Source organism: Tetranychus urticae, chromosome 1 (genome assembly GCF_039701765.1).
Source record: "Tetranychus urticae isolate SD_2017Ah chromosome 1, NJAU_TeUrti_SD_1.0, whole genome shotgun sequence".
Lineage (NCBI taxonomy): Eukaryota > Metazoa > Arthropoda > Arachnida > Trombidiformes > Tetranychidae > Tetranychus > Tetranychus urticae.
In genome coordinates this window covers 27,877,160-27,892,958 of record NC_142958.1, presented here as the reverse complement: position 1 = coordinate 27,892,958, position 15,799 = coordinate 27,877,160, and the positions used below count along the sequence as shown (strand labels likewise).

The 15,799-nt window shown below is 30.4% G+C and overlaps 1 protein-coding gene across 2 annotated transcripts; it reads right to left on the bottom strand.

Moving 5' to 3' along the window:
* Window positions 1-456: 456 nt before the first annotated feature.
* Window positions 457-15,770, bottom strand: Gprk2 (G protein-coupled receptor kinase 2). 2 transcript variants are annotated; one of them, XM_089266639.1, is made up of 10 exons: window positions 15,728-15,770; window positions 15,458-15,555; window positions 14,941-15,027; window positions 14,609-14,787; window positions 6,496-6,671; window positions 5,064-5,593; window positions 4,666-4,755; window positions 3,053-3,261; window positions 2,755-2,898; window positions 457-2,522 (listed from the first exon to the last, which is right to left on the bottom strand). In XM_089266639.1, exons 2-10 carry the CDS (start codon window positions 15,507-15,509, stop codon window positions 2,130-2,132), a joined length of 1,860 nt encoding a protein of 619 aa, XP_089122765.1. In that variant the 5' UTR covers window positions 15,510-15,555; window positions 15,728-15,770; the 3' UTR covers window positions 457-2,129. The 2 variants fall into 2 exon arrangements, with proteins under 2 accessions (XP_089122765.1, XP_089122766.1); XM_089266640.1 differs by having other exon boundaries at window positions 14,675-14,787.
* Window positions 15,771-15,799: the final 29 nt, after the last annotated feature.

Here is a 15,799-nt window from a genome sequence, read left to right as displayed (position 1 = left end):
TAAAATTTCAACGCATTTTGACATATAAAAGTATAGGATTCAAAATTCTGTTTTTTGGTGCTAACTTTTTTATCTGTTCATAAGAAATTTGAAATCACGGAGAAAATACCATATACTGAAAATCTCGGTTTCAGATTAAATCACCAATTTGCAATTTTCAATGCATTTCCTATGGAGACAATTTTTCTCAATTTATCTCAATTAATTAATCAATGTACAATAACTATGAGTGTCACATTGTATCAACATTATTTTGTTCCCATTCACTGACCTGCTTAACAAACACGTATTTTCGAGTATGGTAAATAATATTGACATCATTTGCGAACTGAAGCAGCTCAAAAAAGGTGAAAAATTCTGAAGAACACTGATTATAATTGTCAAAAGTAAAGACTTATGGATGTTAATTTTAAAAGAAATGGTAATCAACTCTTGTTAATCAATAAAGGCGAAACATTGGCAACATTGAAATGTATTATTGATGAAAATTATTAAAACAAAAACATTAATTGTGCAACCTAACGATTTCTGTTGAACATTTCAATTGTACATGAATAGTCGACACTGTTTTCGTTTTGTTTGTTACACATTATTTTCGTTGGTCTTGTATTTTTCAATTGCACATAGAGATTGTATAATAATAATTATAAGTTGTATTAATAATAGCATAATAAGTCTAATGATAATCATAATTTTTTTACAACGATATGTTTAGCTTTTCACATTTTCGTAAGCTTTTTCAACAAATTTATATATTACAAATTATATGAGTGAATTAGTGGTTATATACAATGGCGAATATACCCGGTGTATTTGAATCACTTATTATTGTGCTTTTCCTTTTGCTTTATCCAACTCTCTGCCTTTGTCCAATAACAATTGTCAGAACGAAGGATGTCAATTACAATTGTAATCACAGTGAGAAAAATTCGTGGTCTCAAAGTCGTTTGTCGAATGTGTCGATTTTACTTTTTCATCTTGTCAAGCAAAGAGTTTGTTGATGAATTTGAAACAACGGAAGAGATTTTGTGGGTTTTGCTGCAATCATTTAGTATCATCCTTCAGTCGATTTGGTTCAAACTGAAACAGGTCAATAATTAATATATTTATATATTTTTATAAGTAAAAAACTTTGGAAAATTTGGAAATTAAAAAACAAAATCAACAGATTCAGTCATCTCTTTGATATTAACTTGTCATCATATTAAAATGCAACAGAAAATGTAAGCACTCAGAAATCTGGTTTCTGGTTTATTTGTGCTCTGTGTGTCCGCTTCAATTCATGCTTCATGTCCAAAGGTTAGTACCAATATAATGAAGCAGATTGTAGTAAATTGTAAGTAAACTGTTGACGAGAGTTGAAAGGCTTATTGGAAAAGCTCGTAATGTATTTAGTTGAATTACTTTTTGTTTGCAAAATTATCATCATTGTTGTCATTGTTGGTGCCCAATTTGTTTACCATTGATTATCGTAAAGACAGTCATGAATATGATCTTTGTCATGTCAGTTTTTGATGAAATTTGTCTTGCATTACTAATTTCAGCTGATTTAACAAGAAACCATCAAAATGTGTTGATTGATTCACACGATTGGCATGATCGTCAAAACATTCATTCAATCACTTGTATAGATTACCATCTAAATGGATCGTCATTTCAGTTTCTTGGACCAGTTTCCATTCATTAAATTTATTTCCTTTCGACGGTGACTTTTTTCCCAATCCAGACTGAATACGAATCAAGATTATACTGTCGATTTTGGTTTGCATTAATTGTTAATCTTGTTGGCTTGCAATCGTTGGATTGTCATCTTAATACTGTTGACTAAAGTATGGCTTTGGCTTGTTTATCCTTTCAATATTTATCCTTTTAGATCAGTAATTATTACTTTGACCTCTTAATCCAATATACGTCGTTTATTGCACATAAAATAGGTACTTTTTCATCTGTGCTTAACTCGTTAATCATTTGCTTCCAGCTTTTTCAGCCTTGTCCCTTTCCTCAGGTATATTGACTCGTCTTGGCGTTGATAGTATGGATAGTGAGAATGGTTTTAATTATGTTTTGGTTGTCGATGATATTCCCACATTGAAAGCAAGTTCAACCTTAGGCATTGTAATTTATTAACGTTAACTAATGGAATTGGTGGTTTTCGCTGTACTTGGTTCTTTGTTGCTATTGTTTACTCCAGTCTGTGATCCTTCATCAATTTGAGCATTACTCTTTGAAATGTGAACATTTTTTCTTTTATTCTTGTTGCTTCGAAAAAATTGGAAACATCCTTTTGGCTCATCGACTGGCGGACAATCAAAATTGAGATCATCAGGTAATGTAAAGTTTGGTCCAAAAACATTTAACTCTTTAAAACAATCAGTTTCAATCATTTCATTTTGCCATGGAATGGAAACACTTCCAGTATTAAATTTACTGTAAAATGAATCATCACTAGCATCTAAATTGACTCCTTTAACCGTTGAAAATTGTTCAATATCAAGAACATCCTTGGCATAAACAGCATGAGGCTAAAGTAAGAGAAAAGATGATGATGATAATGATGACGATGTTAGTTGGAATGGAAAGAAAGGAAGAGAAGAAATAAAAACAAATTAGTCTGGTACAGTTTTTGTTCAGATGCAAAGTGAATGAGCTCAATTTACTGTAGTCAGCCTTACAGACTGTTCAACAGTAGGAAAAAAAGAGTCTTCTCACAATCAATTCTGATCATTATTGTCAATATAACAGAAGAATTCTTACATCCGGAATGAAGGGTGGCTGAAGCATTCCAGCTTCTAAACGTTTCCAATTAACTGTCTTGAAAAACCGATGAGCTTTAACTTCCGAGGCTCCTTTACGACCGAGTTTACAGCCTAAACGATCAGAGACTTTCTTTGAGAGTAACTGTAGAAATGTAAAAACAAATAAATGAAACATTAGTAAGTTATTAAAATAAATAAAAACATATGAAGATGAAGATGCAGATGGAAAGGAAGCAAATGGGAAAAGTGAAAAATGAAAATGTAAATTGCTGAAAATGAACAAATGCCAATCTTACCAATGTACATATTGCTTTGGTATCTTCACTAAATTTATTTGAATAACTTTCAACATCATTTTTGACTCGACGTTCAACCTCTTCCCGTTTGACCTTTTCCTTGCGAGCTCTAAACGGAGCTTGACCCTCGATCATCTCATATAAAAGGCATCCCAAGCTAAACCAGTCTGGACTGAAGGCATATTTATCGTTTTCAATCACTTCAGGAGCTGATAAGAATAGGAAAAAAATAGATAGAGAAAAAATATGTCAATGAAAACAAATCAAATGATTGTAGGCTAGTAATTAAGAGTAGTGGCAATAAGTTAATTACTGGTAAATGATTTAATTGACGACTCTTAGAGTTATAAATGTTGTAAATGTAAATATTGATACAATTAGTTTTTGTGGTTTTGTTTGATAAAGCAACTGAATCGATTCTAATGGAAACTAAATAGGAAAAAATGGAAATTTGATTGTCTGCAAAATTGAAATGAAAGATTGACAATTTAATAAGTCCTGTTTAAACATGTAATTGTAAAAGCTTTTACTCTAATTGAATTCAATGTTTAAATATATTATTTTGCTTCGTCTTCTTTACTAGATTAAATGTAAACTTGATTATAGTTTGAGAAAATTTTCTGCCAAAGTGTAGATTAATGGATGAAATTGTAAATCATAATTTGTGAATAAATGAAATGATCAACTGTAAAGTTTCCTTTTTAAATTTGTGGAAAGTAAAGAAAAGGTGGTGAAAAAATATATATTAAAGTATTGAATAGAAGAGTAAAATAGATTGAAAAGGAGAAAATGAATTTCTGAATTTCTCTCGAGTTATTCCAATAGTGTTGCTTTTTAAATTCAATTTCAAAAAATTTCCTCGGAGCTTTCAATGGATAAGGATGAATGTAGCTGTTTTTTTTGAAAAAATCAGTTACTAAACTTGTGAAAATGATGGAATCATAAATAAAGTGGAAAAGGAGAGAAAAGAGAAATAACTGAAAATGAAATCTCATATGTTCAGAGGAGAGTTTCTCACATGATAGGGATAAATGTAGACAAGAAATTTTCTTGTTTGAAGAGGTAAAATTGGAAAAGTGTGACAAAATAAAGAGGAGATGCGAAAAGAAAGAAGTATTGGAAGGTAAGTGAGATGATGATGATGAAAACATCAATAGACAAATAAATAGACAAATAATCAGAGAGAACAAGAAATGGTAACAGGAAGCTTCCATGATTACATTGCTCATGACTGTTTCTAATATGCAAGTGGCTGAACCATTACTACCTGTTCATAGAGTTAAAGTAGGTAAAGGTAACTGAAAAATGTTACAAGAATCTGACAAGAAAAAATGAACAGAATGAGAAACAAAAGAAGAGTGAAAATGTAGAGTCAAACTAGAAGGGAAAATTGGCTCAAATTGGATTGAAATTATTTTGTTATCTGACAAATTTTTTGCACAAAATTGGGCAAAGTCAACATGACAAGTTGTAATCTTGATGGAAACTTCAACTGATTGTTAGTTATGCCTTTAATAGCTGTTCCGCCTGTTTCCAATAAACACCCGTGAAACCATTGACTATCCTTTAACCAATTTAGTCAATGTTCATCAACAACAATCCATTGAACATACCCATGTAACCCACTGTACCAACTCTTCCTCGAACCATTTCACCTTCTGGTATTTCCATAGCTAACCCAAGATCGGAGATTCTTACGTGACCTTAACGTGAAAAAGAAAAGGGAAAAAATATTAATATCCAGAGTAAAATACATTAATCACAATGTAAAAAGTGAAACAAGTGAACTTTGAAAGAAAAGATGAAATTAAAATGAGGTGAAAAGAAGAAAAATTATGGAAATGATGATAAAGAGAAAGAAAAATCAAGATTAATAAGCTTTTGTTTAGAGTCAACAAAAAGTCAATTTTGTTTCTTCATCATCATAACTTGATTCTGGTCTTTTCACAATTTTTTTTCAAATTTTCATCTTTTCCCTTGTTCACTTTGTTTGCCTTCATTGGATCCATACCATGATCATCTAAAAGTATATTTTCTGGCTTGAGATCTCGGTAAACAATCCCTTGAGAGTGAAGATGATCCAATCCTTGTGTCACCTCGGCTGTGTAGAAACGAGCTCGGTCCAGGTCAAAGCCAGGTTCACCTCCCATGTTGTAGATATGAAATTTAAGGTCACCACCATTCATCAGAGTTAATACTAAACAAAGAGCATCCTTAGTCTCATAGGCATAGGCTAGACTAACCACAAACCGTGAATTTATCTTTTGTAAAATTTGCTTCTCAATGAGAACCATTGATTCTCCTTTGCGTTTCTTGATTCGCTTTTTTTCCAACTTTTTACAAGCATACATTTTACCCGTGGCTCGAACTTGACACGCACAAACTTCACCAAACCCTCCTTTACCAAGAACTCTGTACATTCGAAAGGTATCCTTTGTCACGGGCAACTTTTCCAGCCATTTCCATTGAAGGTAACGGTGAAAAAACATGCTACCTTCAAATTCCTTGAATGGATTGGTTGATAAAAATAATTTAACATCTCTGGTTCATTTGAAAATAATGATTGAATCGAGACCAAAAGAGTATGCGATAGCAAAGCCAGTAATCATGATAATCATCACCGTCATCCAATTACACATCCAGCATCAACATGTTAACCAAAAAAGTGCAAAGTAATTAGTCAATATCAATGGTTGATATGCATTTTGATACAATGAAATGAATGTTCATTGTCAAGGAAAAAAAAAGAGTTCAGCAACAACAGCAAAGACAAAATAATGGCATTGGATGAAACATGATTCATGTTTTGGTTTTGACATAAATTTGTAAAATATTTCATGATTTATTGTTATCACCACCAGTTGAAAAGCATCCATAATTTTAATTTCATTTGTTTTTTGCCAGAAGTAAATGTTGGTTGAATGTTGATGGTGTATGAAGTGTGAAATGGTGAAAAAGATGAACATAAGAAGAAGAAGAGAAAAAAAAAGAAAGAAAACAATGAATTAGTTTCAAGGGTAAAAATGAAAAGCAAAAAGATTAAAAATTGAGAGGAAATTTATGAAAAATGATAATGACTATTTGTTTCTGGTGACTATAATTAAACTAGATGATGATAATGTAATAATGGGTGAAAAGTACGAAAACAGAGAAAAATATTAAATTAAATGTTAGCTTCATGGTTGTATAATGAATTTGATTCATGAGTAAGGTGGGGTTGTAACCTTGTCTCAAGTAATTGTAGAAACAAAATGTAATTAAATGACATCAATAACATTAATTAATATCAATCAACTTGAAAAAGCTATTTGATGATTGAATCTGACTGAGAGAGAGAGAAAGGAAAACATCAAAATAGAGAAAAAAGTGAAGAGTGAAATTCCGAGATGAGTTTCTGATGAGCTGAGTGATGGAATGGAAAGGGAATCAAAATGGTCATTTACAGGGCACTGTCCAGGAAAAGGTCTTTTGAGGCCAAATCTAGGTTTTGCTTGCATTTATTGCGACTCTCTTCTTTTACAACATCCACAAATTGATTTGATTCACAATTAAGATATTTATCAGCAATCTCTTTGGCCACTGAGCTTCGATCTTCATCCCATTGGAGTTCATAGTTTTCCTGAAAAAGTAGGAAGACAAAGAGAAATGTTAAAACGAGGAAACAATGGAAGCAACAATAAGATGATAATGGTGATGATGAAAAGTAAGTCAAGATTGTGTTCATTGATGTTATTGTAATGCAAATAATGGAGTGAACAGACACACAGTCAACCAGCTAATCTGAGTGAAATGAACATTTTTATGTGTTCATTAGCGGACCTTTTACTTACGAAATAAAACTAACATGGTAATAATAGGATGAAATAATAATAATTAGAAATGAAGAAGAAGAAAAAACCTGAGAGGTTTAATTGGGTTAATGATAGGAAAGTTGGAAACAAAGCAACTTCCAATAATTATGATTTACGGTATAAACGGGTAAAATGGGTAAAAAGCAATTTACAGGAAGTTATTCAACATTTTACAATTTGATATTAAATTGTAAAATGAATAACAGAAAGTCAATCATAACTAATTTGCCTTTTTTTTGCAACTAATCAACTTTAAGTTAACCCTTTTGCTGCTTGCTTTTTTAAACATCAAATTGTCCTTAACAAGCAAAATATGAATAAATTTAAAGTTGATTTGGATGAAATAAATTTACTCCACTTTTTTCATCATTTTTACCAAGTTAAACTTTGACATTACTGGTAATATTGGGATGAAGCAAATGTAATAAAACTGTATTTGTTGTTGTTTTTTTTTGCTGCTTTCAAGTTAAACGAGTAAAGGATGAAACAAAATAAGTCGAGTTGAACTGTTTTTTTGTGTTCGACTAAGTTGTTCGAGTTTAATGGTACAATCTTAATCTGAGAGGAACATTTGAAGAGTTTAAAACTGAAAGGACAAAGAGTCGAGTTAACAATTTGACTTGAATCAAAAGTGAAAAGGTTTGAAAGAAAAGGTTTTATATTGAAAAAATGTGAATCAAATTAATATCAATAAGATTCATTGAAAGGTAAGTGGTAAGTGATATTAGTTTAAAATTTGCATCATTTTTTTCATGATTGATGGTTGGTTTCATAATGAAATGTCATTATCATTTTGAGCAACCTTTTCATGGAAAATTTTATTCCACTGAATAAATGTATCAAAAGATGTTGGCTTCAACTGAATGTTGTTGTAAAAATTGGTAAAAGTGATTTCTGGTTAAGTAATTTTGTCAATTGAAAAAGATTGTTATCAATTTATAAATTCAACTTAAGGATAAAACTATTATTAGTGTGAAAATTGTTCATCATGACCAAAATCATCAGGGAAAAGCTGAGATATTTCGTTGAATGTAAAGAATCGCGAAAAGGTTCATTTACTAATAAAGTTGTAAGAGTAGAAAAAATTGATTTGACATTTCAATGTAATTATCGTAATTTAAATATTGTAATCAGAATATCATTAAGAGAAGACTTTTCGATAATAGGAACATGAGTAAAAATATTCTTAGTTTTTGGTCTTTTGTTTCTTCACCAAGAAAAGTTGAAAGATAAATGATAAGGTTTGAGGTAAACATTTTGGAGATGAAATAAAAGATATGAAATGATCATGAATAGTAATGATTGTATTATGATGAGCAGGGGAAAGAAAAAGGTTTATCTAACTTTGACAAAAAGTATTTCATGTATTTCCATGTGAACAAAATGAAGTCTCATTTTGTCATCTGAAAATTGAGTTAAAATAGATATTTATATACATTTATAAAAGCAGGATAACAATAGTCGACTGGACTTGAACTGATACTTTTATAAATGCAGAGTAAATCATGGATAAAAATTGAGTTGGACGAAAAAAAAGGTAATTGACCAGAAAAATATTGTTCAACTGGACAACAATATTGAAGTAAAATTAATCAATGGATGGTGAAAAGGAAAAGAAGAGAAAATTGTGAAAGAAAAACAGAGAATGATGAAAAAAAGAGTAAAAGATGAAGATGATTGTGATAATTTGAAATGAAGTGATACACCAATCAATAAGTAATCATAGTTATTGATCAGTTTCTTTGGCTTGTTTCAAATGGATTTGGAAAGTTGATCTGAAAGTGTGGTTACAATTGATTTTTTTGGCCAACAAAGGCTATCTATTACTGAACGTTTAGTTTTGATTTGAAAGATGATCTCAATTGTGATTGAGGCTTTTTTGTGTTATCTTTCAAACAATTTGAATTGATGATTGAAATTAATGAAGGAGAGTGTGAAATTAGATAATGGTGAAAAATGATTAATGGAATGTGTTCAGTGTTAAGTGAATGTCATTGAATGTCTATTAAAACTGTTATAACTGTATTTATCTGTAACTTATTAATAGAACCAATTTATACATTAAAATAGTAATCAAACAGATTATCGTATATTATTTATGAAATACCGGATTTAGATTATCAAGTGTGCCCAAAGATTAATTGTTATGCAAGTCGCTAATTGTTTGTTGCTTTTATCATGTTTTGTTGTTCACTCGTCAAAACGTTATCACCTGTAAATGGATATGAATAATTTCATGGCAACTGAATGATCAACAGAATCGGTTGAAATGTTAATTAAACAGTTAAGAAATGGTTGAACCTTGAGAGACAATGAGATTAAAAGGTGAGATTTCAAGGTTTAGATTACTTAATGAATCATTTATGAATATTATCATGTTAAAAGCATCATCATTAAGCATCTTAATCTTGTCATGAAAGATATTGAGAGTATAATTGATGGCTTTCAGGTATTGATATGAACCAGCAAATGGATCAACACTTTTTTGTTCACTCTCTTCATGGATACAATAAATGAGATTAGATGAGTCGAGATAAAAGATAAAGTCAAATATTGAAATGTTTCATGTTTGAAAGTTTAAAGTATGTTAACATGTAAAACTCATTATGAATCTGCCAGTGATTATTCAGAGTTTAGTAATTTTCAAGATTCGAGTTTGAAATTAGCTAAAATTAGTTTATGTTCAGAGTAGGAAAGTGATGGAATGTAATGAAAAATCAAATTTCCATGTAACTGCAAATTCAATAAAAGTTTGAAAATTATGGCGAGATAATTAGATGAATAAAGGTGAATATGAAATAAAGCAATTTTGGGTTTGCATGAAGTTGAGCTTCTCTGATCATTTCAAGAATTTTGGTGAAAAATTTATTGCAAAATAAATATGAATTTACTTGCAATGGATTATCAATTTAAAAGTTTACATTCAATTTGATGGCAATTTACGGATCAACGGTAAGAAGTTGTCTGAGTTTATCTCATGGAGTTTTTCATGACTCCTTTGAGAATTGGAATTTAAATGTGATTATTGGTTCATTCGTTTTCTAACAGTTTCCATCGTAAATCGACAGGAACTACAGAAGATTTCAATTTTATCGGAAACTTGATATTGGTTTACTTTTGATTCGCTTCTTTAGTCTTGCAATTGTTAAGCTTTTGTGCGATTATTTCTGATCAATATTTAGCATTCTTCTGATTTTCATAAAGTCACAATTGAAATGAAACGATCATTTCCTGAGTTTAGCTTTACTTAGAGTTTGAAAATTTTCAAAACAAAAATATATTGGAAAAGTAATTCAACAAGAAAATCAACTGTAAATTTAGCAATCAACTTACGAGTTAATTTTGTTCAAATGAATTAGTCTATTTAATTGACGTGAAAGGTTTTAAAACAAACATTGGCACTTATCGAGTCAACTGAATTAGCCACTTAAGTTGAGTTGAAACTAAGATACAGTTAAAGGCATGTTTAATGAAATATTTGCTCAATCTCATGATTTATGACAAAAGCAAAACAGGAAAAAGGATAACCTGAGATTGAGAGAAAGAGAAGAAGAAGAAAAAGTTCATGAGCTTCAGGAGTTGTTCATCTTTGGATGATGATTGAAGCAATTTATAATGAAGCCGCAAACCAATAATTGGTATTAATTGAAAGGCAAATTATACGTGAAATCAATTGAAGGGTAAAAAAAGTACAAAGGCTCGAAAAAAATATGTAACTATGCTTGGATTGCTATTTTATGTACCATTCAACAATGTTGGTTGGAAGACGATGAAAGATTTATGGACGAGTTAATTCAACATTTCAATTGTAAGGTTGATGAAAGAAGCTGATGGCACAAAAAAGCATGTAAACATTGAGCAGAGAAAAGGGGAGAAGAAGAAAAAAAAGTTAAATCAGGGTGAACCAGAATTTGCTGACAGAGGAAATCACAAGAGAAAGTTAAGATTAAACAGTAAATCAGGTTTTTGATATGAAACAATGAGTAGAGACAAAATGAAGGTTTGCAGGATGATGAAGGGATGAATATCATTGAGGTATTCAAGAGTTTCAAAGGATTGGGTTAATACACACAGAATCAATATTTTGTTTGCCTGTGAGCCTACCATTGAACCTGTTAGAGCTGCAATGTTTTGTATTAACCTGTCTCTTGGTCTTTCCTTTTTTTCCCTCTCTTTTCCATCATGAAACTACCTTCACCTATTCACTATTCATGTTGTTTAATATCTTTCTTTCCATTTTTTTCTCATTGGTTATCATCATGACAGTAGATCGATAGGGAAGGAAGCAATAGATGATCGGTTCAAGTTGAATATCAGAGTTTCTCCGGGAAAAAAAAAGAGAAGACTGAAAGAAGAAAATATAAGATTGAACATGAAGAATGGTTCAGACAATTCTTAGATTCACATCATGAGTAAATAAAGAGGAATAAATGAAAGAAGGGAAAGAGAACAAAAAAAGAGATGAGAAAAACGAGGAAAGAAAATCTTAATTTCGCATTATCATTTTGTTATTCTCATTATCATCAATCGTTTTTATTGACTCCATGATGACAATAAAGATTCAGAGTGAAGGCAAGAGAACAGATAACACAAGATTAAGATTAAAAGTAATTATGAATTCACTGAATAAATAAATGAAGATGAGAAAGGAAAGGGAAGGAAGAAGATGATCAGAAGAAAGAAGAAAAATAAGGAAAAGAATTGACAAAAAATGGAAACTGAATACTGACAAAATTTGTTGCTATCAATACAGTTACGAATTGTGAATAATCGCAAATTGATGTTGAACGAACAAAAAGAATTCGAGAAAAAAAACAAAATTAAAATCATTTTCATTCAGAAACTCAAGTTTCCACTGATGACAATTTATGCAAAATTGTGTCAACATTGGACAATTTGTAAGTAAAGTGTTAAAAAGGTAAAAGTAAAATGGAAAAGCAATGAAAAAAATAATCTAAAAAATGACATTCTTTGGCAAACTGTTAATCCATTTGTAGGATTGACTTGATCTGTGGAGAATGGTTAATCTAATGTTGCACAATCTATGTTAAGTGACTGAAGATTAGGATATGAACAGTTATGATGTTACCTTGCAATTGGAATAAAGTTTTGACATTAAAATGAGAAAATCCCAGTGATTAAGAGTTGATTAAGGAATGGTGAAGGGGAAGATGGTTGATTAATGGAAGGGAAAAAAGTGATTTAACATGAAAATAACATTGACCCAATCATGTTGATACTATTTTCAATTTCATTACATCAAACTCAACTTATAACTGCCTTTAAATATAATAACAATAAAAAAAGGAAAAAGTTTATTACGTCAATACGTAAAGGTAAGTATAACATTTTATATTAGAGAAGGTAATAGAATGATTGTTTTCATCTTCTCTCTCTTTTTCATCATTATCATTATCATCATCATGTCATTATTTGGGTAAAACATGTTTCTACCCTTCGAATGAGAGAGAAAATTGGAAACAAATTTCAATGTATTTCAATGTTGGTGGATGATAATGATGAGAAAAAGAGCAAAAATTCAATTTGATTCTGTTGTTTGCATTCATTTAACTGTACCAGAAATGATGAAGATGAAAAAAACTGAAAACTTGTCAAAGCAAATTGATCTTAAAGTGCAAACCTGACAACAAAAAAAGGCAAATGATGACATTTTTTGCCACTTTTCTTGTCTCTTGTTTACTTGTTAACTTGTGTGCTTATTTGACAGATGAAGATATGCAAAGAAGACAAAAGGTGATAAAGAAAAGAAGAAAAAGAAAAGAATTTTTTGTGTCAAATTTCAATGGAAACATGCGATTATCGTTTGACCAGAAGGTTATTTGCATAAGGCAATAACTTGCAAGGCGATGGTGAGAAAAGATTGTCATTTCAATATTGAAAAATTCATTGAATATGATATGATGATAATGTTGGTGGTGAAAATATTGGTATAAGGTGGGAAAAAAGACAGAATTGCATTTGAATGGAAAAGAGATTGAAAAGTAAAATGAAAGCTAAAAGTGGGTTAAAAAAAGGAAAGATGAAAAGTATTGGATGAGAAAAGGAAAATTGATCGAATTTCTTTGAAACTTTCTTCTTCTTCTTCTTATCATTATTATTTTTCATCAACATCATTGACAATCATCGTTAAACCGACGTCAAGTAATCATCAAGTGAATGGGAAAAGATGAGAATGAAAAGTTTACAAAAGACGTATTATATCTCGTTAACGTTGAACCGTTTAATATTGTTTGTCAATTCACAATAAATCATCATCTTCATCCCCTTATCATCATCATTGGGCATTACTTAATTATATCATCTTTTTTTCCTTCTTCTTCATTCCTATTATCAATAATCATTTCATTGGTAGATTCACATTCCATGGTGAAAATAGTGAAAATAGTGAAATGTTGAGAATAGTCAATAATAGTAATGAAAAGGACAAAATTGATCAACCTGAAAAATCCAACTCTGTATCTGTCTTATTGGAAAAGGCAGCAAAAAATGAAAAGAGATCAACTTTTATCTAGAAGCGTTTCAATAAATAATTGTGTCAGGAGAAGAAAAAAGTTTATCAATTCATTAGAAGATTGTTTCCATTACTTCCTCAATAATCAAGTAAAACTAACCATGGAAGGCAAAAGGCTTTAATCATTAATCAGTCACCAGAATTGTGAGTTAACCAAAGTCAAAGACCATTCAAATGAAATATCATTATGTTATGAGATATGCAATCAACGAAAAAGATATGAGAGAGAAAAATGAAAACAAAGTTTTGCTTTGGGAAACGCATTAATTTTTTTGAAAGCTTTTCAATTTTCAAGATGATTCAATGGTGATTATTTTAAGAATCACCCAATGATTGAATTTTGGGGAAAGTAGATGAAAGTCAACAATGAGTTCAACTTAATCAGGCAAAGAGTGTAAATATACAAATAATGTATATTTGTTGATAAATGTTCAATGTTTTCATCATTTTTGTTTTTTCCTGCTTCTACTTTCAACCATCAACATTGAAATGGCTGATGAAGGTGTGAAGATATATTTAAATGTGAAATTCAAATTGCAATGTTTATAACATTTTAGGTTAGCTGTTTAACAAACTGTGTTGATGTTGTTAGTAGAGCAAAAAAAACAATAACAACAAACGACTAACAAGCAAATGTAGCCATTGGTAATTGAATTAAGTTGTACTGAGAGAAGAAGTCATTTTCATAATGAATTATAACATGAAATTTGTATATCAAGAGCAAAAAATTAGATGAATATTGAATGGGTAAAGCTGGTGTAAAGACATCAACAACAAGTTATCATTTGAATGAGCTGTTGGAAGCAAAAAAATGTGTAACTGTAATAGCAATATGAGATCAATTGGTTAAACAAATTTTTAGCTTCTAAAATTTCCTTTTCTCATGTTTTTCCCTACTAATTCATTATTATCTGGGATAGCTTTTCATCTTCAGCATCAGATTATGTGTTCTTGCATTGATAAATATCAGTTTATACAATACATGAAACAAAAACTGAGTTTGGCACCAAAATTTTATTTACTTTACGCAAGTGTCTCAACTTGATAATTCAAGTTTTATCAGTTGTTACACTTTTTTTGTAATCATTTGTTGACCGAGCTATCAATACTTTCAATGAGTTACTTTCATCAATATCGTTTTCCCATAATGATTAGAACCAGATTTTTAGAAACCTTTATAAGAGTAAAAAAATTGGTGCCGAACTCATCAATGGTAAATCGGGGAATATCGTTACGTACAACAGCGTCCAGAAAATTGTTGCATTTACTGTACAATTCCTTGGTATGGCAATATAGTCTAAAAAGTAACTGTCCTATTGGTTGCTGTTCCACTATATAATTGTATGAAACGTCTAAATTAGAGAAAAAAAAGAGAAGAGAAAATGATCAAAATTAGAAATTGAGATTTGATAATGAATATGGATTAGACTTTGAGCGAAAAAAAACTCTCAAAGATTTCACATTAAGATAGAAAAGAGAAATAAATATGAGAATATGTTAATTACCAACTTGATCTTTCAAATGAATACATTGAGAAATGTGTGGAAAACGAAGTAATTTTTGCCATTTTTTGCTTTTACCCTTGTTACAATCTGGATGTGTGTTGACAGTCAATCAGACAAAAAAGAGAAAACAAAAAAACATAGAAACAAATGACATTTTTTTGCATTTAAAATTTGGGTCTTTTTGATAGGAATTGGTTGTTTAGAGCAATCAGTTCGTCTTTTGAAGAGTCCCAAGAAGGGTTAAAAAGCTAAAGAGTAAATTATATTTGGGTGGTCAAAAAAAGGCGCACGATTTTAAGGTTCCAAATAAGCTTGAAACTTGAAACTCGATGGAATTGTGAAATAATTGTGAAAGAAAAAACCTTTAGGCATGAGAAATGAAGTTTCATTTAAAATAAGTGGAAGAAGAGGTAACACGAAAAATTGACACAATGACAGGTACATTACACAAAGATTGGAACAGTTTGTGAAATGATATTATTTTGATAAAGATGTTTTTCATTAATATGAAGCTCACCTTCTCTTGCTTTTAGGTAAACAGTGTTGGCAACAATATTCTCTAATTCCATTAATTCCAGTTTTGATAATTTTTGTTGATACCTTTCTCCACTTTCACTATTATTTTTATCAAGTGTATCACAGATGAAATTGACGTTATTTTAATTTTTCACATATGAAGCTAGTAGAGATGATGGTGATGTTAAAAAGGATGGTGATTGTGATGATGATGAGGATGAGGATGATGTTAATGATTATGTTGATGATGAGTGAAAAGAGAGTGACTTACAGTAAGGAAAAAAAGGATTTAACATTTAAACCACACAAACACAGAGCGAAACCCCCCTCAGTGGACCAAATA

Coding starts and splice junctions, on each gene's coding strand:
- Gprk2 (XM_089266639.1), bottom strand. CDS start 15,509: ATGGAATTAGAGAATATTGTTGCCAACACTGTTTACCTAAAAGCAAGA. Junction 15,028..15,457: donor TTACCTAAAAGCAAGAGAAG/GTGAGCTTCATA, acceptor ACACACATCCAG/ATTGTAACAAGGGTAAAAGC. Junction 5,594..6,495: donor CTTTTCCTGGACAGTGCCCT/GTAAATGACCAT, acceptor CAAATGAACCAG/AGATGTTAAATTATTTTTAT.